We start from the raw sequence: 26,912 nt of genomic DNA, 5'->3' as shown, positions 1-26,912 counted from the left end.
AAGAGCTGTGAGCTTTTCCATGGAACTATCTGAGTTAATTCCCACATCTCCTCTCCTGAGTGCTTGCAGCCAGCTCAGAGCCCACAGCTGCTTATGGGAGACTGTTTTCTCTGTGTACATTATTTTAAATTTCAGAGCACTGGTTTTAATTTGCCATTTTTTCACCCAGTTTGTTTGGGGCTTGACAGTACCTTCTGTAACTTGAAGAGTCCCTCCTTTTTTTAACTTCTTACTCCCTTAAAGCATCTGCTGGGGTGTGTTCACTGCTCCCTTTTTGAGATCACTTGTAAATATCCTGATCATTACCAAAAACACTCCCAAGGAAACCTCCTGTGAGAATGAACCTTTTAATTCTATGTTTTGTTTCCTATACAGTGTGTGTCTTCCCTCAGCACATGACAGATTGGATTCTTTAAAACCTTTGAAAACATCCCATTTTTAAATTACAGTATTAAACAGCAAACTTGAACCAGTTCTTCTTTACACAGTGCAGGACTGTGCTGGTTATTTGGGCTTGGCTTTGCCTCTGCTGGAGGCTGTGCTGGCCCTAACTGAGCATCTCTTGAGCAGTGACAGCTTGAAGCAGGTCCTGCACGCTGTGCGGGACCAAGCTGCTTCCCTGCCACACTCCAGTCACTCGTGTCAGCTGAAAATCTCTTGCCCAGGATGGAGTCCCTCTGTCTGTCTGTGATGGAGTCCCTCTGTCTGTCTGTGATGGAGTCCCTCTGTCTGTGATGGAGTCCCTCTGTCTGTCTGTGATGGAGTCCCTCTGTCTGTCTGTGATGGAGTCCCTCTGTCTGTGATGGGGCCGTGCCTGGCTGTGCTCTCTCTCTCGTGCTTGCCACTCTGACCCCCTCAGTGCCCTGAGGCTGAGGGGGTCACTGTCCTGGCTGGGCTGCCCTCACCATGGTGCCAGTTCTGGGCAGTCCTTGGAGGTGTGGGACTGGAGTCACCCCTGTGGCACCAGCAGTGAGAGACTGATGGCTCCAGGCATTCTGGGGTGCATTTGTGTGGGGGCAGGGGCAGGGGCAGGTCTGGCCTTGCCCTGGCAAGGCAGTGCCCTGCTCCACAGGCCCCCAGAGCCAGTAGCCCAGCCTGCTACCTGGTACCTGGCATTCCTGGCACGCTGGGGACAGTGCTTGCTCCACACCTGCCCCTGGAGCCCTGCCCAGCCCCAGAGGGGCCAAATGGCTGCAGGTCCCACTGGAGGAAGGGCCCAGGAAGGCCAAGGGGTAAAGCCAAACCCTACTTTTCCTTGGACTTTCTGAGCTGTGCTGGAGCCTGGGGCTTGGTGGCTGTATGTGTCCCTTTCTAGGTGTTTTCTGTCTTTCTCTCTTTCTCCTTCTTCTAGTTCCCTCTTTTTGGAATTTTCGAGTAACTTAAAATTGAACTCAAAATCAAATTAAAAGCTTACAGTTTGCCAAGTTGAATGGGCCAAGTTAATGGGCTTTGAGAAGTGTTTTACATGGACTCAATGTTGCACAAAACCTTTTACCAGAATTCTCTGATTTTTCCTAAGTTGCCAGTGAAGTTTTTTGTTGTTTGATCTCTTGAGAATTTCTTGTTGGTATTTCTCCTGTGTGTCTGAGAGTACACAAAAAGCAGTAAGTCTTTTAAAAATCTCCTTGAGTGACTTTTCTGGGGCCTTACTCCAGCATTCTGTTGAGAATCTGCAGAGTACCATTTACTATGTGATAAAAATTACTTTGATGTGTTGAGAGATTGATCAGGTCAAAAAAAGAATCTGTTTTACTGAAAGCAATTGGCAATAAAAACCAATTAACTAAACAGGTCTGTTCCTGCAGGCTGAAATACAACAATTATCCACTGTTTATCAACTAGAGATTCTTTTTTCCCCCTGATGCATTTACAAGGACCGATATTTTTATGTAAATATTCTGATTTTGTTTATGTGCTGGTGCAAGGATTAGGGAGGATGCGATTCATCGCAGATCTTTTCCTCAGCGCCAGTGACAAAGAAGGTCACAACAAGTGTCAGCTGGAGCCTGTGGCACTGGCACTTGTCCCTTTGTGCCCCTGCAGGTGGTGATCATGAGGGATTACCACCACGAGAACGTGGTGGACATGTACAGCAGTTACCTGGTCGGGGACGAGCTCTGGGTGGTGATGGAGTTCCTGGAGGGCGGCGCTCTGACCGACATCGTCACTCACACCAGGTGGGCTGGGCAGCAGGCGGGCAGCAGCCTGCACAGAGCACACTCAGAGCACTTGGAGAGCACAGACCTCCTGTGCCTTTGGTACCTTCCTGGCATTGAACCCATGGGGACGTGCTCGCTGTGCCACCATCAGTAACCAGAGGGGAGGTGCGCTCCTGTGAGCACCAGCATTTGCTGAACCAAAGGGAAAGAAACACCTGAGAGGGCCTGGTGGGGACGGGGAGCTGCTGGCACTTTGGGAGGTGGGTTAGCAGCCACGCAACTCTTAGCCATTACTTCCTAAAATGGAAAAAAAAAAAAGTTCTTTTCCCTGTTTGGTGATCTGCATTGTTGGGTTTGCTGTCATAACCACGTCTGCTCTAAGGGTGATTTCTCCTCACAAAGGTTATCTGCAAACCAAGCCCAAAACATAAGGGGAAAAGCATTTTTATGTCAGAATATTTGTGCTTATGGTGGAGCACATTCCCATATTTCAGTTAATGTCCCACCTTTAAAGAAAGAAATTAGCCAGCACAAGAGCTGCAGTGTATGGAGCTGCTCTGCCTCTTCTGAGGGGAGACATTAGATTTTACAGCCCTCTTTACATCTGCTCTTTGCTCATCTGCTTCTGACGAGCTGGATAAAATGAGATAGGGAAGAGGGATTCTTTATTTAAATTCTTCTTGAATGAAAGAAAATTAGAATTTCCACACCAAACCAGTGGGAGACTATTTAGGGGAGCAAGAACAAGAGCAAGGAATTATAAATTAGAAAATTTGTGTTCTCTCCTAGTTAAATGGTGCTCTTAGGTCCTACCAAGAGTTATAACAGGTGTTTTATTATGAGTGTTACCTTATGTGCTGAAATAAATCACAGTATTGCAAGTATTTGCTAAACCATTAAAAGCTCTATCCTAGATGTTTCTGACAGAGGTTTGACAGCAAACAGATGTTCCCAGGACACCACTTCTTAAGAGCTGTCATCTATTTTTTAACTGAAAACAGTCTTTTCTTAATCTGCTGGATGTTTTTTTTTTTTTATATTGCATGACCTTCCCTCAAAGATCCTGCTAAAATACTGCAAATGGCACACAAATTAAAGCAGAAGTCTCCACAGGTGCTCTTCTGCTTGTGTAAAAGAGATGCTGGGGACATCGGGGATAGGACAGTGGCACCAGGGTGCCCAGCCCATCCCAGACATTGCACTGTAGCTGAGAGAATGACCCCAGAATGGGGCTTTTCAGCTGTGCACAGAAATGAGGACTCGTTTGTTTTTCTGCTGAAAATACCCAGAATATTTTTATAGAAGGCATGAAAGTGCTCTCAAAGAGCTACGACCCAGGGCCTGATGTTTTGCCTACACAATTAAGGGTGGTTTTCCTCATATTTATTCCACACCTGTTTGCATCCCAGTAGTGAAGCCTGCTTGGCAAGCAGCGAGCTTACTGTAAATAAGGCATTTCTGTGATTTCCCAGAGGAAGTTTCTGTGCTTTCCCAGAGACCCCAACACATGGCACGCTCAGCTTTTGCAGTGCTGCAGGGGCACTAATGCGGAGCTCGCTGCGGGGCCGCTCCCCAGCCTGGGCTCCCCTTCTTTGCCAGGAGCAGGAGCAGGGGCCCTGCAGGCAGATCTCCGGCCGGGGCTGCGACGGAGCCGCGCCCTCGCCCTGCCCGGGCTGAGCCGTGTGTGTGCCGTCCTGTCCTTGCAGGATGAACGAGGAGCAGATCGCCACGGTGTGCGTGTCCGTGCTGCGGGCCCTGTCCTACCTGCACCACCAGGGCGTCATCCACCGCGACATCAAGAGCGACTCCATCCTGCTCACCAGCGACGGCAGGGTGAGCCCGCCACGGCGGCCTGACTGCGGGCACCGGCACGGGGGCGCGCTGGGAACCCGTTCCAGGGTGGGAATGACTTGTGGGAGAGCTGGGTCCAGGAAACACAGGCCTGGCCTCACTGGCCATTGGCACCTGTGCTGCAGGCAGGGTCCTTGGGGAGGGACTGGAGCCTCAGAGGCAGTGGCAGAGGAAACTAGGCAGGAAGGGTGATGATCAGTGATGGGAGACCTCTCTTTGGGCTGCACCACTCCTGCCCTGATGCCTTTCAAACACACTTCCTTTTTGCCACACTTAGTTATCATTTACCAGCAGTTTCTGTGCATGTGCTCTGCTCCCCCAAGCTAGCTGGGAGGCCAGCATCAATCTATGCAAATAGGAAATAATCTGCATTACTGCTGAAGCCTTCCCCAGATGGAAAGAGTAGCTTTCACACTTCCAAGATGTTTGATAAAACCTGTCCCACACCTCCATGTACGTTACTTGCTGTGCCTTTGTGTTGTTAATGAGCAGGGGGAGAAGGGGACAGAATGCTGCACGTGGCTCACTCACTAAACAAAACGTGGTTTGCACACAAAAAGAATTTAAAGGCTGCGCCACTGGCCTTACACACCTTTCTAAGGCAAGACCTGAGGGCTGGACTGAGCCCAAGAGCTTTGGTTTGGAAGCAGATCCAGACCTTCCCCTTGCCCAGGTAAAGCTCTTGGCTTCCCAGGCCTGGTCTGAGTCTGTAGCCAAGGGCTGGCCTGTCCAATTTGATGCCCACTCACCAAGGGAGAGGGATTTTCTTCCTGCAGCAGCCACAGGCTGCTCCTCCTAATCCTGTCAAGGAAAGACAATCCCACGTGTGTAGGAGCTGTTCGGTTGTGATTTCAGCTCATGTTGCTGGAATAACATCTGATCTGTGCTCAGGATCTGCATACAGTGCCTCATTATACTCATTACTCCAGTCCTTATTATCTGCATTGCAGATTTCTTCATGGCTGTGTTGTGCAATTACCTTTTTTTAGAAAATCCTCATCTTTTATGTACTCCAATGAGCAATAGATATGCAAAACCTCTTGTGCTCTTACAAAAGAAGATTGGGCTCTGCTTCCAAAATATGCATTATTTCTTCCATTCTTCATCCTGTAAACTGAAAAATACATTTAGTGTGGAGCACTTGGCTATTATTGGCTTTGTTTTAGAAATACCAACAATCATTTCACAATTTTGTTAAAAATAATATCCATAACTTTTAAAAAAAGTAATGTCAAAAGAAAACAAGTGAGTGCTGACAGTAAGTCTACACAATGCAGGGATTTATGCAGCTTCCCATTCCAGTTGTCCTGGGGCTGTTTGGGCTCCCTCTGTATCCCCAGACATGGAGTACTTGATGGGATACACAGCCTGGGGACCTGGGGCATGGGTCACCATTGGACTGGGCAGTGATGGAGGTTAGGAAAATGTACAGGAAAATCCTCTGGAGAGCTTCCAGGCCTCCAAGTAAGTACTCGGAGGGGTAAAAGAAAAAGATTTTGGCCTTAAGGATCAAGCTGTTTCTGGAAGGGGGTGATGCTACCAACCCTCAGACCAGCTTGTTGTGGAGTTTTCACCTTGGCATTGTAGAGCGACAGAGAGGGGGAGGTGATAATTTTCCATAATTTTTGTTGTTAAAAAAAAGCAGTCATAAAAGTGTGAGCCAGGCACATGATGCAGCAGGAGCTGCTCTCCGGAGTGCTTGTGTATCCCATAATTTCTATTTCAGGTCACTGCCACAGCTGCTCAAGGACAGTTCTGATTCCCGAGTTGCCAGGCAAAGGGAACAGGTTCACTCTTTGGCAAGGAGTCTTGTACCCTTCCCTGCCTCCTCCAGCTTTGCTCTCCTGTGCCTAAAGAAGGCAGTTCCTTCAGTGACAGCCCACAGTGGGAGGTCCTGGGCCTGGCAGACCCTTGGAAGGGGTTTTATTTTCTGTGGGTGATACAAGGGAGTGAAGTGAATGTCACTTGTTTCCCACATTTTCTGGCAAACCCAGAGATTGTACAAACTGGTACGAACCACAGGAGGGGTGGGTGTCGCATGGAATATGTGTATTACTGGATATCACATGCATATAACTGCAAGCATGGGGGGTCTGTTTGGAATATTTAGTTTTCTTTTTAAGTGTTATAAGCCATCTATCACCTCCACATCCTTTGCTGGTGGAGAGGCAATGGGCTGTGACAGATGACATCAGGAATGAGTACCAGTGCCACTCTTCTACATCTCCCCTTCATTTTAATGAGCTGTGTGTTCCCCAGGCTGGGCTCCCATCCCCAGCCCCTCCTCCAGAGCTGGGCTGGGGGTCCCAGGAAATCACTGCAGCTCCATCCCTGTGGTTGCAGCTGGAGCTGTGCCTTGGAGGGCTTTGTCCTGTTACTCAGGGGGGCTTTTACTTCTTCTTTTCACAGATAAAATTGTCTGATTTCGGGTTCTGCGCCCAAGTGTCAAAGGAGGTCCCCAGGAGGAAGTCCCTGGTTGGGACACCCTATTGGATGGCACCAGAGGTGATATCCCGCCTGCCCTACGGCACTGAGGTGAGCCCAGGGCCACTCCAGAGGGCATGTCCCAGGAGGGATGTCCCAGCCCCTGGAGCTGTGTCAGAGCTGTGCAGGTCAGGAGCATTTGCACAGCTGTGCTAAATAGCAGTGATGACATTTGCCCCAGCCTGCAGCATCGTGCCTGTTTTGCAAGTGTTTCCCCAGGATGAGGTTATGAAATAACAACTCCATTGAGCCCTCTCAGCAGCGCAGTGCTTTTACACATTTCAGCTTGGGGTGCTGCAGTAAAGGGAAGTGCCCTCCTTTGCACACTGTGGCAGGCCCCGTGCTGCTATTTAGCACCAAGCCTGCAAGCCGGAGCTGCAGTCACAGGTGTGCAGTGCTGCCTGTGCCAAAGCAGCGGCCACCTCACACACCCCTCTTGCCCAGCCCGGTGCCACCAGTGGGTGACAGGGCCACTCTGCTCCCATCCTGCCATTGTCCCCTCGGGAGGAGTGCCAGGGAAGCACGGCTGCTGCGGGGTCCCGCACCCGGGCCCAGCTGGGTGGGCTGCACCTCCACCCTCTGTGGTGGGACTGCTCTCCATCCGCACGGGCTCATTCCTTGCAGTCACCACTGTCATCAGCTGGCACACGGCGGTGGGAAAAGCCCCTCAGCGGGAGCTGTTTGAGGCACTGCCAGATGTCCTGGGACAGGCAAGGCACTCGTTTGTACTGGAAGCCTTCAGGGGAGCCCAGCAAGGAGGGGACCCGGGGCTCTGCAGTGCCACAGCCCATGCACAGGCAGCTGTGAGTCAGGCACTCCTGCCCCCAGCCGGGAACAGCAATCCCTGTGCCTCGCTCAGCCGTGACAGTGACAGTGACACACCCTCCCCTGCGGGGACACGGCTGCTGCAGAGCCCTGCCCTGCCAGCCAGCAGAGCCAGGACAGGTATGGTTACACACAGCTTCTCTACACATACCTGCACAGAACTCAGACATCTACCAATACAGATGGGCACAGGGAAGGGAGATGAGCTGAGCAAGAGCTGCTCCATCCTCACGCTGCTCTGGCATGGCACAGTAAGAGCACCCTGCAGGCACTGCTCTCCACCCAGGATCTGTGCTGTTGGAGAAGACATTCCAGAGATAATAGCATCAACTATTATTAGCCCATTAATAGCTTAGGGGGATTATAAAGTGGCTGAACTTAGGGCTGCATTAAGTTTCCCCACCAGAAGGGAAAGGGAAAAAAAGGATTTAAGCTAAAGGATAGTGTTGGCAAAAGAGCAAAAGCAGAATGAACTGGCCCTGGCAGTATTTGGGTTGGCAAATGACAGGAATTACAGTCATCAGAGGACTGGGATTCTGGAACAGCTCTGCAGCAGGCCAGGACTGAGAAAGGAAAAAAAATGGGGTTTTTTGAGCTGGAGCTGAATCTCTTTCCAAAGGTGTTACATAATGTGCTACCTGTAAACAAACCTGGCTGTAGTGAGTGGTTGCATTGCCTTGGGCTCTGGAATGGAGTTCCCATAGCCTTTGAGCTCCAGGGGAAGAGTGTAAGGGATTCCACAGCAGCTGCAGGGCCAGCCTGGAGTCAGGGCAGCTGGAATGCAGGGCAGCAGGACACAGCCTCTCCAAGGCATGCAGCTTCCAGTGGGCAGCACCTAAGGCAGCTCCAGAGCCTGGTTTGTGAGCCCTGCTGGTCTGGTCTGTCCAGCCCTCCCTGCTAGAAGGAAAGTCACGGTTGGCTGGGTAAAAACAAAAGATGGATGGTGCTAGTGCCGGCTGGGCCGGCAGCAGCAGGAGCCAGTGCTGAGCCTGCTGGCCCCCTGCTGTGCCAGCAGCGGCCCCGAGCCCTGTGTTGTTCCAGGTGGACATCTGGTCCTTGGGGATCATGGTGATCGAGATGATCGACGGGGAGCCGCCGTACTTCAACGAGCCGCCGCTGCAGGCCATGCGCCGCATCCGGGACAACCTCCCGCCCCGCGTGAAGGACACGCACAAGGTCAGCCTTCCCTGGCACAGGGCCTGGCCCAGCCCCTGGGCAGCGCCCCTGCAGGCACCCCTGCCCGCCCAGACCCTAACTCTCACCTCCGAGGGGCCGCCTGCAGCAGCGGGTGCCGCACAGGGCTCCCGTGGGCAGGAAGAGAGGCCGAAGCTCTCGGTCACGGCCTCGTTTGTGCCTGACCCTGGCACTGCTTTTGCAGCCAGTGGTGGCAAAGGGAGCAGGGCACAGCCCCGAGCTCCCCATGCTTCCCACCCTGCCCGAGAAGCAGAGCAGCTCAGCTCACCGCCCTGCTGCGGGTGGGTTGGTGCATCCACGTGAGGCACCGAAGCCTTTGGGCACCTCCCAGTTAGGGGGCATTTCCATCAGGCCTGAGCCCTCAGCCTGCCTTAGTGCTGTTCTGTATCCCAGTAGGACCCAAACACTCCTAACAGCAGCAAGGACCCACAGCCCTTCAGCTCAGCACAGCTGCTGCAGCGGGGAAGATCAGAGTGTCCCTTGTGCTCCCAGGAAAGCAGCGTACCCGGGGCAGCACGTGGGAGGGTGCGCTTGTCACCCCTAATGGCAGCGTGCTCTTGCAGGTCTCCTCGGTGCTGCGGGGCTTCCTGGACTCAATGCTGGTACGGGAGCCCTCGCAGAGAGCCACGGCCCAGGAGCTGCTGCGACACCCCTTCCTGAAGCTGGCCGGGCCCCCCTCGTGCATCGTGCCCCTCATGAGGCAGCACAGGCACCGCTGAGGGGCGTTGGGGCAGGGGCAGCGCGGAGCCCGGCTCGGGGCGTGCGGCGCCCGCAGGCAGGGAGGAGAGGAGGAGAGCAGCTCTGAGGAAAGGCCGTGTGTACAGAGGTGCCCGGAGAGCAAGCAGTGCTCCCTGCTCCCGCTCTGCCTGCGGGGACAGGAGCGGGCCGGGCACCGGCCGGGCAGGGCAAGGCAGCACAGAGCCAAACAGCTGAGCTTCTCCACGGGCTGCGGCACTTCTGGCTCAGAAGAACACTTTTCTGACAAACAAAGCACTTTTTATCTCGGCCAGAGCAGCGCAATGTATTTTGCAAGAAGTTTGTAATTTTCTGTACAGTACGTTTTGATAACTTGCAGTACTTTGTCATGTACCTGTTGTGTTAGTTAAGTAATAAGTGTAACTTAGAGAATTTGAGAAGATGAAGTTTCCTACTTTTTTTAACCCTTTTGAAAACAGGAGAAAAAAAGAAAAAAAAAAAAAGAAACCACAGCCACCTTTAGGAAGTTGTAAGGTTTTGCAGAGTTCCCATGGGGTGAGGAGGGGGCTGATCCTGCCCTCCGGGCACTGGAAGAGCCCAGGATGGCTGGCGGCGGTGGGAGCGCCTGGCTGGGGGCACTGGTGACAGAGGCAGCCCCAGCCCAGCCCTGCTCAGGCTCTCCCCTTGCCCCTGGCCGGGGGCCAAGGCCCTGCCCAGCCTCGGCCCCTCTCTTTCGTGCCACCACAGCGGCCACCATGACTGCTGTCACGCTCCGGCAGGGAAGAGGGGCGGCAGGAGCTCCTCCTGCCAGCCCAGAGGGAGCCCCAGAGCTCAGGCAGAGAGAGCCCTGGCAGGGGATGGGATGGGTTGGGATGGGTTGGGCTGGGATGTGCTGCCAGCGTTTGCTAGAGAGGAGGAGTCGTGCTGCTGTCTAGACCTTTCTGAATGTTGATGCAACAGTTGACTACTGCGGTACAATTTTGTGTTATTTGTTGGATGACTTTGCATGTTAACTGTAGGCCTAAATAGATTTGCCTTTAAAATTTTTAGAAGTGCTTCATAATTATTTCGATGAGAAACTAATTTTATTTATTAATTATTAGTTGTTTTCAATTCTGTATAATTCAAAAGCCATGTTTTTCAAGTTGTTTTTTTTCTTACTGACCTCATTTTATGGTATCATTAAGAACCACAAAGCCAACTTTGTGAAAACACAGTTTCTTTCTTATTATAAAATTTCATAGTTAATAAATTAATTGTTATTTATTGTAGTAAATTGTAACCAAACATCTGAACCTGGCAGGAGCTGTTGCTTAAAGATCTTCCTCTGGGAGAAAAGAGTTGCCAATAGTAAAGAAGCTCCTTTAAGCCCTTAAAGAGTATTTGGAGGGAGAGAAGAAATTAAAAAACAAAAAAGAAAAAAGGAGACAAGGATGACCTGGAGCATGGAAGAGCTGTTCTTACATCAGTGTCTTATCCCCAGTGCTCTCTCTCCCTAGCCCTGTTTGCACATTTGAAGAAGACGCTGAAGAAAATGTTTGGCTCCCGGAGCCCACCCAGCAGGGAGCACCCCCAGCCTCCCAGGGCTCTCTTTTGTAGTCTCGACAACTCAGGAAACTAGGCTGCACCAGTCCAGGCAACGGCACAACTTAATACTAGCTACAAAATTACCTTTTTTAACCATCTTTGAATAAAAAAGGGGGTTGGTGGGAGTTTTTTCTTCAATATTCAGCACATTTTAGGCTGTACAAGTGAAGAATTTTCTGCAACTTTCTTATCATTAGATACTTTAAGCAGTGTTCATCGAGTTTACTGAGAGATTTGTCGATTTCAAAGGGGTTTTTTTGTGAACACCAGCTACTGGTGACACAAATGCACATGCAAGTTAAATAAATTCATTCATGAACACTTTAAGTTTCAGTGTGGTTTTTTTTTATCCTCCATGCTTTTTTTCTACTTTATAGATTTGACTCAGTCCCACGGTACTGGACCAAGCAGATAACAAAGGAAAAAAAGTGTTCTTATAATATATATAAACATATTATTATTATTTATATCTATATTATTCCTATAATATATATTATATATATAACAAAGAAAAAAGTGTTCTTATAATATACATATAAACACACAAGACACACATGTGTATGATACAGGTTCATATGTATAAATAGTGATTTATAGAGCTGCCCCAAGTGATTTCTAAGTGTGAGTGCATTTCCACCTTCCTTTCTCTATCCCCTAAGCAATCCCTTTCTTTCTTTGCCGTACACACCCCCAGTTTTTGGCTCCCAGCTGACGGTCTCTCACACCTGCAGACAGCTGTTCCTCCCAGCTCCCCCAGCAGCACCAGTCAGCTGATGAATCTACAATGTTATTTGCTACCTTCAAGTCTCACAGGTGACTATTACTTTTGGTTTCTGACATCAGTAAATACTTCAAAGTACCTCGAAAAAATGTAATGCCGTCACCTAAAAACAAACAAATAAGGATGTGAAGAGCATCCATTCACTCAGAAGCTGAGGCTGCTATTCCAGTGAAATGATTCCCACCTGTCACTAGGGAATGGTGGCTGTTTCTGAGCCCACAGTTCTAAAACTACTGCCAAATACTCCTCACCGTGGTAGCAGAGGCCAGGACGTTTACTGGCTAGGTCAGCCCCCTCCTCAGCAATACATCAATAATTTATAATTAAAGTTCTAATCACAAGTACTCTGTAAGTCATTAGCAGCTGCTTTAGTAAGTGCCTAATTATTACAGGTCCTTGCAGAGCTCAGTAGGGTGATAAGGTGTATTTATCCACCTTCTACTGCTGTGTTCATAAACATCTAGGAAAGCAAAGCTTTCAATTTGCAGCTCACCCATAAAAAGCCATCAATAAATACAAAATTAAATCACAACAAAGTGCTGCCATCCTGAAGATGCTGCTGCAGTTTGACAGGCAAGAGGGAAGTTGGACATAATCTCTCTCATAAATAATTTTTCATAAATAGGCTTGAAAAGCCTAAAGCAATAGAGAATTCAGATCAATTTTAGTAAATGTGAACAAAAGGATGGGGAGAATGAAAAGATTTTAAAAGGTTTTCACCCAAAAGCTTAAACAACTTTTTTTTTTTCAACCAAGATGCTTCAGTCTGGGGCAAAAACTGTCACTGACATTAAATTAGTGTTTCTTTTTCCTTTCTTCCCCAAAAAGCAAAAACATTTCAGCTCAACCAAAAAAATATTTTCTGTCAGTTCAGAAAATCAAGAAATTAATTACTGCATTCCTGGAACTGTGTTCCTAATGGCTTACAGACACACTCACCCCCTGAAGGTGATGCCCAGTCTTCCTAAGGGAAACCTTCATCTGCCAGGAAAAGCAGCAGAAGCCCTCAAGCAGGCCCAGGAGCAGCATCAGCTTTTGGGGGTTTGTCCCCATCCAATGGCCACTGCCACCACCTCAGGGCTCTGGGCTCAGGCAGGGACAGTCCCTGTGAGCGCCCTGGCAGGGTCACTGCAGGATGCATTACAGACAGGTCACAGAGGCCACCACAGTCAGCCTTTTTTCCATCTGAAATCCACACAGATGTTTGGGAGCAGCTCCCTGTTACAGCAGGCAGGTCGTGCTCCCAGGAGGAGCCACAGCAAGGGACTGCCACCAGCAGCAGCTCCACCTGGTCAGGGCACAGCCTCCCCCAGAGCAGCCTGGGCACGGTGTCCCCAGCCCTGCCTTGCTGCAGGCACACTCAGCAGCCCAGGCAAGGCCCAGCCCCTGCTGCCTTCAGCAGCTCCATGGGACCCCCTGAACCCCCCTTCCCAGGGGGGACTGTCCTCTGGGTGACTGGCATGGCTCCAGGTGGGGGCATTCTCCCATCTCTCCCACAGCCCCTCGCCAGAGCGGCCTCTCCAGGAGACAAGTGGCAGTGGAGGGGCTCCTCCGGCATCTGCAGCTCAGCTGTTGGCTTCCTTTTTGTATTGGATGATTCTTTGGGAGGTCACAGTGGCAGATGCGCCAGGCTGATGGGAGCTGGCTGGGACAGCCTGCCTGGCCCCAGGGCAGACAAGGGTGAGGCAGGACAAAGCTCCTCTCTATTAAGGATGAACCTTTAATCCTTTTATTCACCCTCCTGCTACCCCTGGCTTTTTCTAACTGCCTCTAAAAGAACCTTTTCTTTTCTTTTTTAATTACCAGCTTATTGTAGGCAGTGGCACTTGGTCAGTCTAAAGCTTACCCAGGAACCTTTCAGTGCAGTTCTAAAGGAAAAGGGCAAAGCCACAATCATTGTTAGTGCCATAATTTTGCTTTTTGCATCCAAATGAGAAAACAGCTGAGCATAACACAGAAATGAGACCAGGAATGAGGTAGGACTAAAGGAAGGCTTCTGCTGCATCCACCTTCCTCAAAAAACCCATACATTTTAGAGGAGACTACAGCATTAAAGAACAGTTAAGTTTTTTCTCTTACCTTTTTCCAACATTGAAATTACTACTTTTGATTGAATTTTAAGCTGAAAGAAAACAATCAAGCCTCTGAATTAAATCAGTTTAAGAACAAAGAAGTGCTTTCCACACCCTAAATTGACACAAGGCCTGGACTAAGTCCTGCTGAGGTAATGCTGGAGCCAAGTAGAGTCAGAGGGCTCAGTAGGAATTGGACTATACCAGAATAAAACACATGACTGCCCACACAACACACAGGAAAAACAACCAAAAGATAGAAGAAAATTAGGGACAACCAACAAATCACAGAACACCGAACCACCACCGTGTCTTCACTGAGCCATTTGCAGCACAACCACTGCTGGAAATAAATCCTACGTGTGCCATCCACTCAGATGATGCATTTGTGTTCTGATTCCATTGGTACCGTGGAGTGAGCTCAAAGCATTACTTCATTTCAAATTAAGAAGGCAAATCAAGCATTATGTATGTACATGTTTTAATTAATTTTAAAAATCGTCTACATTTATGGAGAGATTTCAAGGGTTCCCTTATATTTTTCTGTTACATTAGATTATACCTGAATAATCTGCATAGTAACTTTAACAATACTGTTTTCTTTTTCTCTTTTTTTTTTTGTTTTGTTGTGAAAATTATCAGTTGCAGGTAGCAATGTAACATCTCAACCACAATCACAATACGTGCAGGATGCCCAGCCAGAAGCATTTCTCAGTTGACTTGCAGTAGCACGGCACTTTATAATTTGTGTATCAATACTTTTTTCTTTTTTTTTTTTTTTCTAAGTTTACTTCAGATGTGGCTCAGGAAGCAAAAACAAACTTTCTTCACCCAGTCTCGGTGTGGGGTCAGCTCCACAGCTGTGATCTGCTCCACTGGAGTTACTGACCTTAAATTTATTTTTTTTTTCCCAAAGCACACCTGCATTTGCCTCCATGCTTTTCCTAACATGAGTGCAAACTTGGGGATGTGGTTTGAGTCCCTTCATCAGAGGGCCTGAATGAGCCCTGTGCAATGGCTCTGTCTCCCAGCCCTGCTTCCTGCACAGACAGGAACGCGGAGGGCTGAATGCTCCAAAAGTGATGCAGGGGGAGGTAAGAATCTCTTGGGATGGGAAAAAGGGAAAAAATAAACAAAACAAGAAAGCTAATTGTGCTCCCAGTGTGAAACTCTGACATGTGAAGCATTTCTGTTTCCAGATGATCAGCCCAGCTGCTTAAAGAAGGTATTCAAACCACCTACAGACACCTCAGACACTGACTCTCCTTACGGAGGCTGTGTGAGAGCCAAGCCTTAGCCTGAGTGTCTCCAGGAAACACCCAGGATTAGGTGCTGTGAATACCATCCCTTGCCCCCCCAGAACCTTTCCTCAGCCACAGAAAAAAGTGCTTTTGCTTTTTCTACCTGATCAGTGCTCGGGTTGCCCGGTGCTGCTCCTACCCCATGTGTTTGTACTGAGATCTGTCCCGGGGGATCTGCACCTGGCTGGCTGTCAGCTTGTGGTGGATGTGGTAGATGCCGAGGGTGACCACGATCACCAGCCCCAGGATCAGCCCCAGGATCAGGGGCAGCGTTTCCTCCAGCTGCTCCCGCTGGTCCACCGGGCACTTGTGCTCTGCAGAGGAAGGAAGAGGGGAAAAGGGACATGGCTGAGACTCTGCAGGGGAAGGAAGAGGGAAAAGAGGGGGAAGAGGGACGTGGCTGAGATGTTGTGAGCTGTGGCTCCCCGGTCACGGCTCTGCACTGGACGGAGCAGCCGCAGCTGCCTGCAGAGCCCCAGGGAGAAAATCAATTGCTTGGAGCAAAGTGGAATCACTCACAACGCAGGGAGAGGCTACATCTATCAAACCAGCCCACGCACTGGAAAAACACTCCCATGCCCATAAGCTCAGCCCTCTCTGCCACACATTGATGGCCTTGTTGGGAACGGGGCAGCCAAAGCCTGAGGCTCCCGAGTGCCCGAAGAGCTGCTTTGTTTATTCAGGCAGAGAGTCTGGAGAGGCCTCAGCATCAGTAAGGCTTTAATTCTGCACCAGACTCGCCCTGCACATCACCCAGAGATTCCCCCTCTATCTGCAAATTGGCAGAGGTCCAACAGCACCACTGCCCCTCTCTGTGAGCTCCCCAGGGACACGGCTCCAGCCCTGGCAGAGCACACACACGTGTCTGTGTCAAACAGCACCCCAGCACCCCACATTGTCCACCAAATACAGCAAAGGAGCAGCAGAAGCAATGTGAGCCCTGCCAGTGTTCTTGTCTCTGGCTGATGAGTCCTGCCACAGCCTAATAAACCAATAGAAAATAGTGATACACTGGGAAAATACTTTTCTGTTGAGCTTGGAAAGGCCACTAAGGTCACGAAACATGGACACTGCTAATCCTGGCTCAGCTCCCTTACACCTCCAGAGTCCACTGCAGGCCAGGGTGACAGGATCATGATGCACATTTTCCCCCACATGATTGTTGCTTCTCTGTGCTGATGGACAGGCAGGGCCCATGCTGCTGAGATGGGGCTGCCAGGCTAAAAAGAAGAAAAATGCCAGTTCTGGGGGGGGAAAAAAGGGTACGTGCTACAGGAAGGACAATTCTCTGTCTTCATTGCATTAGAAATGTGCTGAAAACAATGACAACTTTGGGGGGGGGGGGGGGGGGGAAGGGAAAACAGAAAAGCTGTGTGTTAGATGAACAAATACAAAGGGCACCACAAATTCCCCCTTGCTAAAGACTGTCCAGATGGGTCCCCCGGGCTGCTGATTGCAGAGATCTGCAATAACCACGAAGAGCAAACGCTCCACAAATCTAACAGCATGTGGCAAAGAGCAGGAGAAACCCAGAGAGCCCCAGGCCCAGGCAGGAGGTGACAGCAGGGACTCATCTCCAGCGGTGCTGGCACCTCCAGGAGCTCCACCACGTCCTGGAGTGCAGCCTCCTGCCAGCGATGGCATCAGGAAACATTTCAAGCTGTAAATGAGGTAAAAAAAAGCAGAAGTGGAATGTTGTCTAACAGACAAGAATGTCCTTTTCAGTTCCAGTTGCTCACTGTTTCACCAGAGGAGTGATTAATCACCAGGACTGTGGCACAGGCGACTCAGCAATTGCTGCAATGCAGGGGTTTTGTTTGTTTGTAGTAAGGAGAATGGGGGGAGAAATCCTGATGATTACTTAGCTCCCAAAATTGGGTTTCTAGTGCTCTGTGGAACTGTTCCCAGTTCAGGATGCTAAGGCCTGAGCAGCTCACAGGGACAGAAGGCCAGGCTGAGCTGACTGCAGGAAAAGCCACTCACGGGGCAGTGCTGTGGGGCCAGGGCTGCTCTGACCCCACTCCCCACAGGTACGAAGCAGCACCCATGGGAATCCTTCCCATGGGAATGATCCAAGCTCCAGGAGCTCCTGTGCACCCCCCCCATGGCTGCAGACAGGCTGTGCTGAGGTGCCAATCAGCACAAGATCACTCTGGCTGGACACTGATTTTTGCTTGGGAAGTGGCTTAGCTGAAACCCAAGAGAAGATGGAAAGAAAGCTGCTGGAAAGCCAGCTGAGAGGATTCCCCGTGCTCAAACACACACTACGTTTTCCTTGCACCTTTCCCCAAACAGGAACGCTCCAGGAGAACAGGCTGGATGTGGGGGGCTGCAGCCAGTGGAGAAGGCAAAGCTAAAAGCACCAGTGCAGAAAACAGACCCAACTCTAAAGCACCCACTTGTAACATTTGAATTCCACCAGATGTTGCCAAAGCAAACTGGCTGCAGGGCACAAAACATGCCAGAGGACGTGGCCAGAGATCCGTGGTCCACAGAAAGCCATGGCTGTGTTTAAGGGTCTGTGTCACAACTCAAAAAGGTGTCAGCTCCTGCAAGCAACCAGGGAAGACAGTTCTTTATCCTGACACTATTTTAAAGAGGATTAAAATAAAATAAAATGATAAAGAAAGCCAAGAGGAAGGAGGAAAAAAAAAAAGCGCCAAGCAAAGCTGTCAGTCTCCAGCAGCACATCCCTAAACGCAGCTGAACCCACTGCACCTCCCTGGGCAGAGCAGCTGCCTCTGCCCTACCCACCCCTGCTCCTCACCAGAAACATCCATTTTCTCCTTTTGGAGCAGACCACCAAAGCCTGGGCTCTTTGGAGACTGCAGGGGGAATGGGAATGGGGGGATCCAGTAGGCACTGGGAAGGGCAAAGCACAAACACATCTGCAGCAGAAGTGAGGCTCTCTGGGTGCTGACTGCTAGGAAGGTTAATTCTCTGTCTTAATATTAATATCATGTTAATCCACATAATTTTACAACAAATAAAAATACTTTCACATTTTCACACTTTCACAAGGTACCTTAACATTTAAACAGCATTTTTCACCCCAAGAATACAAAGCAAAGGCACTGAGGTCCACAACACAGCAGGAAGGCAGCTGGGCAGCAGGTATCATTCCTGCTCCATCAGCACAGGAAAAGGTAAAGGGGGAACAGGAGGAGAGAAGGGTTTGCATAAAGTCCATGGCAGACAAATTTGGACGGATGTTCAACCCCCTCAAGTATGGGTAGGTTGATGCTTGACAAACAGAGAACCACTGCACAGGGAACAGCCACGATTTCAAAATTTAATGACCCTGCAGGTAAACAGCCCTTTCTGTCAAATTTTCCCCAGTATTTTGCTCCAGGTCACAGGATCTCAGCATTTCCCAAATTCCTGGGGTTTACCCTCAGTCCAGGGAAGCAAGAAGGTCCCTGGCAATAAGGAGGAAGTTGGGGCAATGCTGGGAGCTCTGCTGCACCCCGAGCACGGCGGGGTCACCCCTTTGGCAGGGTGGTGCCGCCCCCAGTCCCTGCCCCGTGCGACACGACTGCAGAGGATACAAAGGAGGGGTTCAGTGAGGTGCGTTCCTCACCGCTGCTTTGTGCTGTGCCTCCTCCCAGGCTCACGTACTGCCACGGTTTCTATGGTGAGCGCTCGCCCAATTCCAGTACGGGCTGTGAAACCACCTAAGAGCCCATTTTCCCCTTCCAGAATCCTTCTGCAGAGCACACACGGCAAACAACCCGGCAAGGCACAGCGCCCTCCCGCAGGCAGCGCCACCAGCACGAGCATCAGCGCAGGGATCGTCCCAAGGGGGGAAAAACAGCCCAGCTGTGTCCGGCGTGACAAGGTTTCTGGGATTTTGAGATGGGAGTTTGTGAGTAAACACCTTAAAAAATTAAAGAAAGAAGGACCAGGTGCTTTTTAAAAAGTGGTTGCACACCTTGGAGCAAAGGACTCTTGAGGAAACGTGGCCCTCAAGTGGGAGGTCACAGCTCCCTCTGAGCCACCCCAGGATCCCAGTCCCTGATTATCAGCTGTTGTATCCCTTTGTATTAGTATTTTTCATCATATTGCTTTATATTCAAATTTTTAGATATAAAATCAAAAGACCTGACACTTTCTCTGGGGTTCTTTCATCAGTTTAAATCTTTTCCCACCCTCTTGATCCAGCTCTTATTTTACTCATCTTCTAAGCTAAAAAATGTACACACGCTTTCCCTATTATAAAAAAATAAATTAGCAAAGTCTGATTGAAAAAAAATTCTGCTGCTTCTCTATTGAAAAATAAAAATATAAATAAATAAATAAATAAATGTGGATTTGTGAAGGTTGGAAGCAGTGTCTCAAAAAAAAAAAAAAAACCAAAAAAACCTCTAGCACATGAATTTAAGCATTTAAAAAAACCTAAGATAGTCCAATCGTTCCCTACAAGCTTTTTAACCTATCCCTGCCAGGACAGTGTCAGGACTAGTGAAGAAATCTTTCCCCCATTTCTCTGTGGAAAAAGGGGCCCAACCCTCCTGTGTCTTGGTGAGTCTTCCGCTCTAGCGGGTCTCTTGCTCTACTCCAAAATATTTTAAAATGTTCTGTAGCTTGTTCATAATTAATAGGAATTTTACCTAATGGGAAATTAATGAAGCAAAAAGGAGAAGGCTAATTACTGTAATTTGAGATTGGCAGTGGTTCTCAGGCCCCACAAAGGATGCTGCTCTGCCATGTTCTGGAGGGAACGCGGAGCTGGGAGAGTGGCAGCGCCCTGGACGGAGCTCCACTGATGAATCACCTCCCAGCACCTCTGACCACCCCTGCACCTCTGCTGCACAACTTCCAGTGCAATTCAACAAAAAGGAGTGTAATTAAATAATGAGAGCAACAACTACAGAAAACCCCATTGAGCTTGACAAAGAGAGAAGCCTTGCTGTCCTCCAGAGAGGAATTCCCTCCATGTGTTTAAAGCTTGCTAAAGCAACATCATGTCTTTGTGTGCTGGAAATAAGGAAAGCTCACCAAGCTACAGCAACAAAAGAGAAAACAAAATAAAACAAATTTGCTGCCTGACAGGAATGAGCATATCATGAAAACAGCAGGTAGATTCCTTTGGCAGTGAGCCCCGAGTTTGGTTGTTTTAACTGGGAGCTCTAGGACTTCACGAGGTTGGTATCACAGAGACACAGCCTTGCAGATTTGAAACACGCTGTTCTCAGCCCCAAGGTCTGCCCAGCCCAACCCTGAGTGCAGGAATCCTGGATCCATAGGAGGAAAAAGAGGGTAAAGCTATGCCAACAAAAACATTACAGCAAACTATTAGGTCCTACTTTTTTCTCCCTGTAAATCTAAGAAAAATGTGGTACTACTTTGATACAAAAACACCCTGCCCACGGATAAAACCTACTCAGTATTACACTGGCCTTGCTGTGAGTAATTCAGCCAGGCAGAGCTCTGCCAGCACATGCAGCAGCACGAATTTACAACATCAGTGAGAGGATGTGAGTCGTGAGTGCAACCACTCAGCTCTGCAGTCAGTGCTGGGCTTTCATTGTGTTCCAAAACATTTCCCACAAGCAAAATAATAAAGCTCCACATTTTTAATGCTAGGCTTGAATACCACCATTTTCTAACTCATTATTAAAAGAGTTGGCCATTACACATTTTGTTTGCACCTGGTTACAATAGCGGGCTTAACTAATTTTAATGCTTTGGGACTGGTCTGACCTCATCCAGGTATGACTACACTGCCTCATTCAGCCTGATGGGAAAGCCAAGGGGGAGCCAGGGAGGAGGAGCACCATGGGTTCCTTGGGATAAAGGAACCTGAGATTGCAGGAATCCTGTCCCATGGCAGCATTGCTGCAGGCTCCAGTGCAACCCTTTGGCTCTTACAAAGAGCATATTTTAACTCAGCTTTTCTTTTCTCCACCACAGATGTTAAGGAATCCCAGAAGCAGAATGGCATCCCATGTGTTTGGTGCTCAGGGAGCCTCACTGAGGTCCCTGTTACGCTTCCTTCCCCCTCACAATGGGCATTAATCAAACTGGAGCCAGGAACCTGCACCCCAGCAAACCCTGCCACTGCAGCCCCAAGCTTCCCCAGCGTGCAGCAGCCCTAAGGAGCCCCTGGGGCTGTGCTGAAGCATTTCTGTGCTGCAGAGGAGACACCTCAGCCTTGCAGGGCTCCCCAGGGATGCTGCATTGGGGCTTGCTGGGAATCTGACTCTATAAGTACTTACAGAAGCCAACGTACATACAACGATAGCCCATGTTTTGGCAGCTGGGCTGAATTTGTAAAGCCTTTTGGGGACCACAGAGGCAAGGAATGGGTTGGAGGGACTGCAGGGAGCACTGGTAACAGGCTGAAGTGAAGAGAAGGTGGCCCTGGAAAAGGTGGGACCCAAATTCCTTCAGTAGGTTGCAACATCCCCAAAGGCCGTGACAGCATCAGCACGTCGGGGATGCGGGACGTGCCTCTGCCTGCTCCTTACCTTCACTGAAGACAAAGTCCGCGGGGATGTCGAAGGGCTGGAGCCGCACTTCCGACAGCAGGAGCTGCACGGACTTCTGGTGGTCGCTGGAGACGAGGGAGATGGTCTGCTGCGCCTGGCACTCGTAGGACCGCCCGGCAGGGGTCACCAGGGCCGAGAGCCGGTGCGAGCTGGCCGTGTGCTTCCCGGCTGGCCAGGGGACACACACGGGTCAGGCCCGGCCCCGAGGGGCCTCAGGAACAGAGGCACAGAACCGAACGCGGGCGTGACACGGCCGGGGCGCAATGCGGCAGCAGCGCCCTGCCGCTCCGGAGTGTCCTCCCGGGCTGGGACCCGGCTTTTGTGGGACACCCACGCAGCCAGGGCAGCTCCCACACCGGGATGGGCTCCCAGCGCAGGAGCTGTTCCACAAAGCGCAGAGCTGGCCCTGTTGCCGCCAGCTCCGCTCCTGTCACAGCGCCTGGAGTCCGTCAGGTGAAACGGTTCCGTTCCCAGGCACTCAGGGCGCAGCCCGGGACTGCGGCCGTGCTCCCCGCATTTGGGAAACACCCATTTCTGAGGCTGCACCTGGGCTCTGAATCCAGGTGGGAAGGAGCGCTGCCATTGGGGACCACCCCGCAAAGCAAGACAGGCCACAAAGCCCTTCCTGAAATACAACGGGACCGTTTCACCCAAGTACAAACTAGAGAAAATATTTTCCCGTCACACCGAGCTTGTTTTGCAAGCACAGGCCGACTGCGGCTGAGCCAGGCGGAATGAGGGGTATCTTCCACCTCCCGCTCTTCTGCAGCCCTTTGTTCCCCTCCAGCAGCACAAAAAGGCAATCAGTGCTTCACACGGGCAGGGGCTGATGCGGCACGGCCAGCTCCGTGCTTTAGGGGCTCAAACAGTGGGAAAAACAGCCCCAGAAGCAGCATGCCTTATGGCAACAACTCTAAACGCCCGATTCACTGGAGTTGGAAAATCCTGAGGGGAGAACTGTTTGCAAGTGACAATGTTTCATTCTTCAATTCAAGACAACACATTTCTGAGCCGAAATTAAATAAAAACAAAATGAAAACCAAAAGAATGGAAACCCAGTGAGAAAAGAGGAGGCTGCTGGGTGCGGAGGTGTGTAGGGGTATGATACTAATGTCAATCTCAGGTATATTGGAGAACTGCTGCTTTTCCACCATCATCAGGATTAACCTCAAAAACAATCTCCTGACAGGAAAGGAGATAAGCTTTTCCAGCCCAGGTGTCTCCCTGTCCCACCCCTCGGACCCTGGGTCCCATACGACAGCGCAGCAAAGGGGCAGAGCTGGGCTCTCCCTCCCCCGGCAACTGCGGTGATTAAAAACAAGGGCCAAAAAAAAAAAAAAAAAAAACCGCAAAAAAAAACAGCGGAGAGAAAAGCCCTAAAACACGCGGTTTAAACCCGGCAGCTAGTCGCGGCTTTGTCGGGAGGATTTGGGGTTTCCTTTTCCCGTAAGCTACATTTCGGAGCAGCCCGCGGAGCGCTCCCCGCGCCCGCCCGCCGGGATCTCCCTTAATCCCCGAGCCCGGGCGCTTACGGCTGACGGCATCCTTGAAGTAGGTGCGCTCGGAGGTGTCGTAGGTGAACTGGATTCGGCTGAGCTTCCAGGACGCCTCCGGGCCCCGGGACGTGTTGTGCCCCTCCTGCCGAGACAGGGCCGGTCAGGACCCCGCGGAGCCGCCGCGCCCCCGGCCCGGCTCCGGCGTGCGGGCAGCCCGTACCTTCAGGAAGGAGAGTTTGAGGGTGTACGCTTGGTCCAGCCAGGAGAGCTCCAGCTCCGACTCGTTCGTGCCGCACTTGCCCTTCATCTCGGCGCCCCGCGACAGCGGGATATCGGCTTGCTCCGTGATCAGCTGCAAAAGGGAGCGGGGCTCAGCGGGGCGACCCCCGAGTCCCCCCCTCCCTGTCCCGGCTGAAAATCCTCGGAGGGAATAAAGGACTTTCCGAAAGTACCGGCAGATGTGTGCGTGTGTGTGTGCCCTGCCGTCCCCGGTCCTGCTGGAGCCCCGCACCCCCCGGGCCGCCCCCGGCCCCCACTCACGTCCACATAATTGCTGGCCCACACGTCGTAGGGGACGATAAACTTGGCGGCGAATTCGGCCATGAGACACGTCGTCCGGTTTTCCCGCACCACGAAGATGTCCTTCTCGGGGTTAGGGGAGAGCCCGGAGAGGTTTTCAACTTCTTGCTCGGCGGCCAGGCGAGCCGCGGCGTCTGCGGGCACAGCGGGGCTGAGCGCCGGCAGCCCCGGGCCCGGCGCCCCGAGCCTCTGCAGCTCACCCTAACACCCCCCGCCACCCCCGAGCCCGCTGGAGCAAGCTACTCTATCGCGACGGGGCGTTCCTGTCGCGACAAGAGCAGGTGGACGCGGTGTGGCAGTCAGTGGCGGTGATGCGAGACCGGCGCCGTGACAGCGCCGAGTCCGTCAGCGCCAGCGGGTGCCTGGTCGCGACAGGACTCCGTGTCGCGACTCGCCACCCAGGTACTCACGCAAGATGAAAAGCAGCCCCGGGAGACGCCCCCCGGCCATTCTCCCTGCTCGATCCCGGCGTGGCAGCGGCTGCTGCAGCTGCTCCTGCTCCTCCGAAAGGTCCGCTCCGGAGAAAAGAAAAAAGAAAAAATTAAAAATAAAGAGGAGGGGGGAAAAAAGCCGCACACCTCCTTCCTCAGGAGCCTCACAGGCTGCAAAAGCACTCTGCTGCGGAGTGGCGGGGAGGAGGGACGGGGAAAGTGTGTGGGTGTGCGAGGGGGAGGAGGAGGAGGGGAGATGCCGGCGGAGCTGATGGAGCGCCCACGCCGAGGGACGGGGCGTACGCTCAGCCGGGCGGGGAGGAGGGAAGAAGGGATTCCCCCCCTCCGGCGCCGGGCCCCGCAGCACCCGCGGAGGGGCTGCCGGGGATCCCCGCGGGGAGCTCGGGCCGCCCGACGCGCGGCTGGAGCGGAGCCGGGCTCACCCCGAGCGCGCCCCGCTGCCCCGGCGCTGGGAGCGGGGCCGGGACCCCCGCGCCCCGGGCTTGTGGCGGCGGTCCCTGCCGGAGAGGCCGGCGGGATGGAGGAGGGGATACCTATTCCTGTGCCGGCTGCTCACAGAGCGTCACTAATTTCGGTGAAAGCGAACAGCTGCTCCGCGTGTTAATTTAGGAAGAAACGTGCGGTTATTTTTGTGTGGCAAGGTCGGAAGCAAACTCGCATCCTTCTGTGAACGGCCATCGGCACACCTGAGCTCTGAGATGTCACAAACCACATCGCGCACCGTAACATAAAGCCCAACAGCCCGAGCAGGTGCTTTAAAACAGAAACAACACGGCCCGCGCAGGCGTTTTTGGGGGGGACAGGCAGGAGGTGCGCCTCGGAGGTGGGACAGGCGCCGGCTGAGCCGGGGCACTCAGGGAGGGTTTTGTCCCTGGCCGGGTCAAAGGTGCGAGACAGCGAGGCCCGGCGCTGAGCGGAGAGGGGGCTGCGGGCCGGGGAGGGAGCACGGGGGACTGCCCGCCCCCTGCCCTGCCGGCTCCGGGCCCCTCAGCTCCGAGCCAAGGCAGCGCCTTCCCTCCCTCGCTGCCAGCCGGGCCAGGGGCGGCGCTGGCCGGGAGGAGCGGGCGATCCCAGCCCGGAGCGCCCGGCTGCGCCGCCGCTCCGTGCGGAGGAAGCGCGGCCGGCTCCCCTGCTGCTCCCTTGCTCCGGTGATGCCACGTGGAAATATTTCTTCCCCCCTCTCACCGGGACCTATTTTTGGAGTTTTAACGCGCTGCCACTCTTGCCCCAGGATCAGGAGCACATCCAAATATTTACGATTTACAGCGACTCCAGTCCCAGGAGCAGTGGGGATGAAGGGCCCTACACTGAGGATGTTTTTTTGGTAAAAAGCCAAAGGGACAGCAGCGATCCGGAGTGATAGCATTACTGGATTCTCTACCAATCCACATTTCTAGTTCAGGAAAAGGCATCTGGAGGGAACGGTCCAAGGTTTTGCAAAGCAAGACATTGCAAGGTGAGTTTTGATTGTGGGCAGCTGCCCTTTCTCTGCCAGGGCACACACATGCAGAGGGGCTTTCTTGCTGGGAAATGGCTTTTTTAAACAATAAAAACTGATACTAAAGGAACATTTTTTTTTAAACTATAATATTTAAATTTCTTTTCTGCTTTCTGTACATATTAAATAAATTCTGACCATTTCCTTCTCTCTCTCTCCTGCTTCATGATAAAAAGCCATTCCTGCACATCGTCAGACCTGTGTCAGTTGTGGTACAGGATTAACCTATGGGTAATAATTTCAGGGGACTATATAAAGGGAAAAATATTTAATCTTCTAGAAAATATAACCTTTGACTGTAACAAGCTGTATTTCTGTGGTGATTTTAGTGTCTGGCTTCCCCAGGTCCTACACTGATGAACTTAGTGTTTGACTACCCTTTATTTCCTTCTCTACTCCACTATTTCGTTTCCAGCCTTTTTGAGGTTTCTAGGTAGATTTTAAGGCCCAAAATACATGATTGTGAGCAGCCACCCCTGCATCCAGCCTGTGCAGGAGGGCCCAGGGAGCAGCTGGTAGAGAGCAGCTGCGCTGGATGCAGGGGCAAGGCTGCCCCACAGCCCACAACTGCGCTCCCCCAGCCGCACAGCACAACAAAGCCTTCAGCTCCAGGGACGATTGCCACTTCCAGCCTGCAGAGCTGCCTTCATCCTGCTCTCCGTGGCAAATAAAAGGGAAAGGCCCAAGACTTCCTAGCACCGAGCAATCCCCAAAACACAGAGCAGAAAGGTCTAATCCGAGGGAGCCAGTGCAGCACCAGCCACCCTGAAATGCTGCGACCAGGGACCGTTTATGGTCCCAGACTAGGCCCCCTGAAACCAGCCCTGCCACCTGCCCTTATCCCTGGCTCTGGAGGCCACCTGGGTATCTCTGAAGGCTGAATCCCCCTTGCTGCCCCCAATTACCAGACATAACAGCTCTTACCAGCCTGCTGGAAGGGAGCACACAGCACGGGGACAGCCAGGCTGCAGCGCTGGGACCACTACTGCCACAGACAGCAGACACAGGGCTTTAGGTCCAATCGTTTTTGCCACCTGCAGCTGGTTTCACAGGCAGCACCTGAGGGTGATTTTGGGTGATTTCTTAACTGCATACAGGTGGGTACAGGGGTTAAATAGGCCTCCACCTGGAAACAATCACGCTAACGACCAACCCCCAAATTCGTGCAAGTGAAAGAATAGCAGGCTGCCTAGGTGTCATGACCCTCCCCATCACAGCTGAGCTGAATTTATCTGAAGCGATTCAGAGAGGGAAAATCTGCCACTTCCCTCCATGAAATTTCACTGAAGTGGAATCTATCAGCCCGGCAGGGAATGACATTTTAAACTGCTTTAACTCAGTATCAATGTTCAAATTGATTAGCCTATTTCATCTCAATGGAAATTCTCACCTCATTACATTAGCGGCCAAACTTCAAATAATTTTTGAATCAAATACTGCTTAAAC

The 26,912-nt window shown here is 51.5% G+C and overlaps 2 protein-coding genes across 3 annotated transcripts in view; one reads left to right on the top strand and one right to left on the bottom strand.

Moving 5' to 3' along the window:
• Positions 1–11,000, top strand: part of PAK5 (p21 (RAC1) activated kinase 5) — a 155,441-nt gene extending 144,441 nt beyond the window's left edge. For both annotated transcript variants that reach the window (XM_084201698.1, XM_084201699.1), the window contains 5 exons: positions 2,044–2,177; positions 3,866–3,992; positions 6,420–6,545; positions 8,361–8,495; positions 9,077–11,000. In XM_084201698.1, coding sequence (XP_084057824.1) covers positions 2,044–2,177; positions 3,866–3,992; positions 6,420–6,545; positions 8,361–8,495; positions 9,077–9,232 — 678 coding nt within the window. In that variant the 3' untranslated portion in view covers positions 9,233–11,000. The remainder of the gene's footprint in view (positions 1–2,043; positions 2,178–3,865; positions 3,993–6,419; positions 6,546–8,360; positions 8,496–9,076) is intronic.
• A 3,113-nt stretch (positions 11,001–14,113) lies between these two features.
• Positions 14,114–24,528, bottom strand: LAMP5 (lysosomal associated membrane protein family member 5). The gene is made up of 6 exons (XM_084202189.1): positions 23,927–24,528; positions 23,478–23,650; positions 23,158–23,289; positions 22,974–23,079; positions 21,421–21,609; positions 14,114–15,264 (listed from the first exon to the last, which is right to left on the bottom strand). Exons 1-6 carry the CDS (start codon positions 23,964–23,966, stop codon positions 15,086–15,088), a joined length of 819 nt encoding a protein of 272 aa, XP_084058315.1. The 5' UTR covers positions 23,967–24,528; the 3' UTR covers positions 14,114–15,085.
• Between the last annotated feature and the right edge of the window lie 2,384 nt (positions 24,529–26,912).

The sequence above is a fragment of the Fringilla coelebs genome (genome assembly GCF_963513975.1).
Source record: "Fringilla coelebs genome assembly, chromosome: 3".
Taxonomy (NCBI): domain Eukaryota; kingdom Metazoa; phylum Chordata; class Aves; order Passeriformes; family Fringillidae; genus Fringilla; species Fringilla coelebs.
The sequence above is the reverse complement of the archived record's forward strand: the minus strand, read 5'-3'. Positions and strand labels throughout refer to the sequence as shown.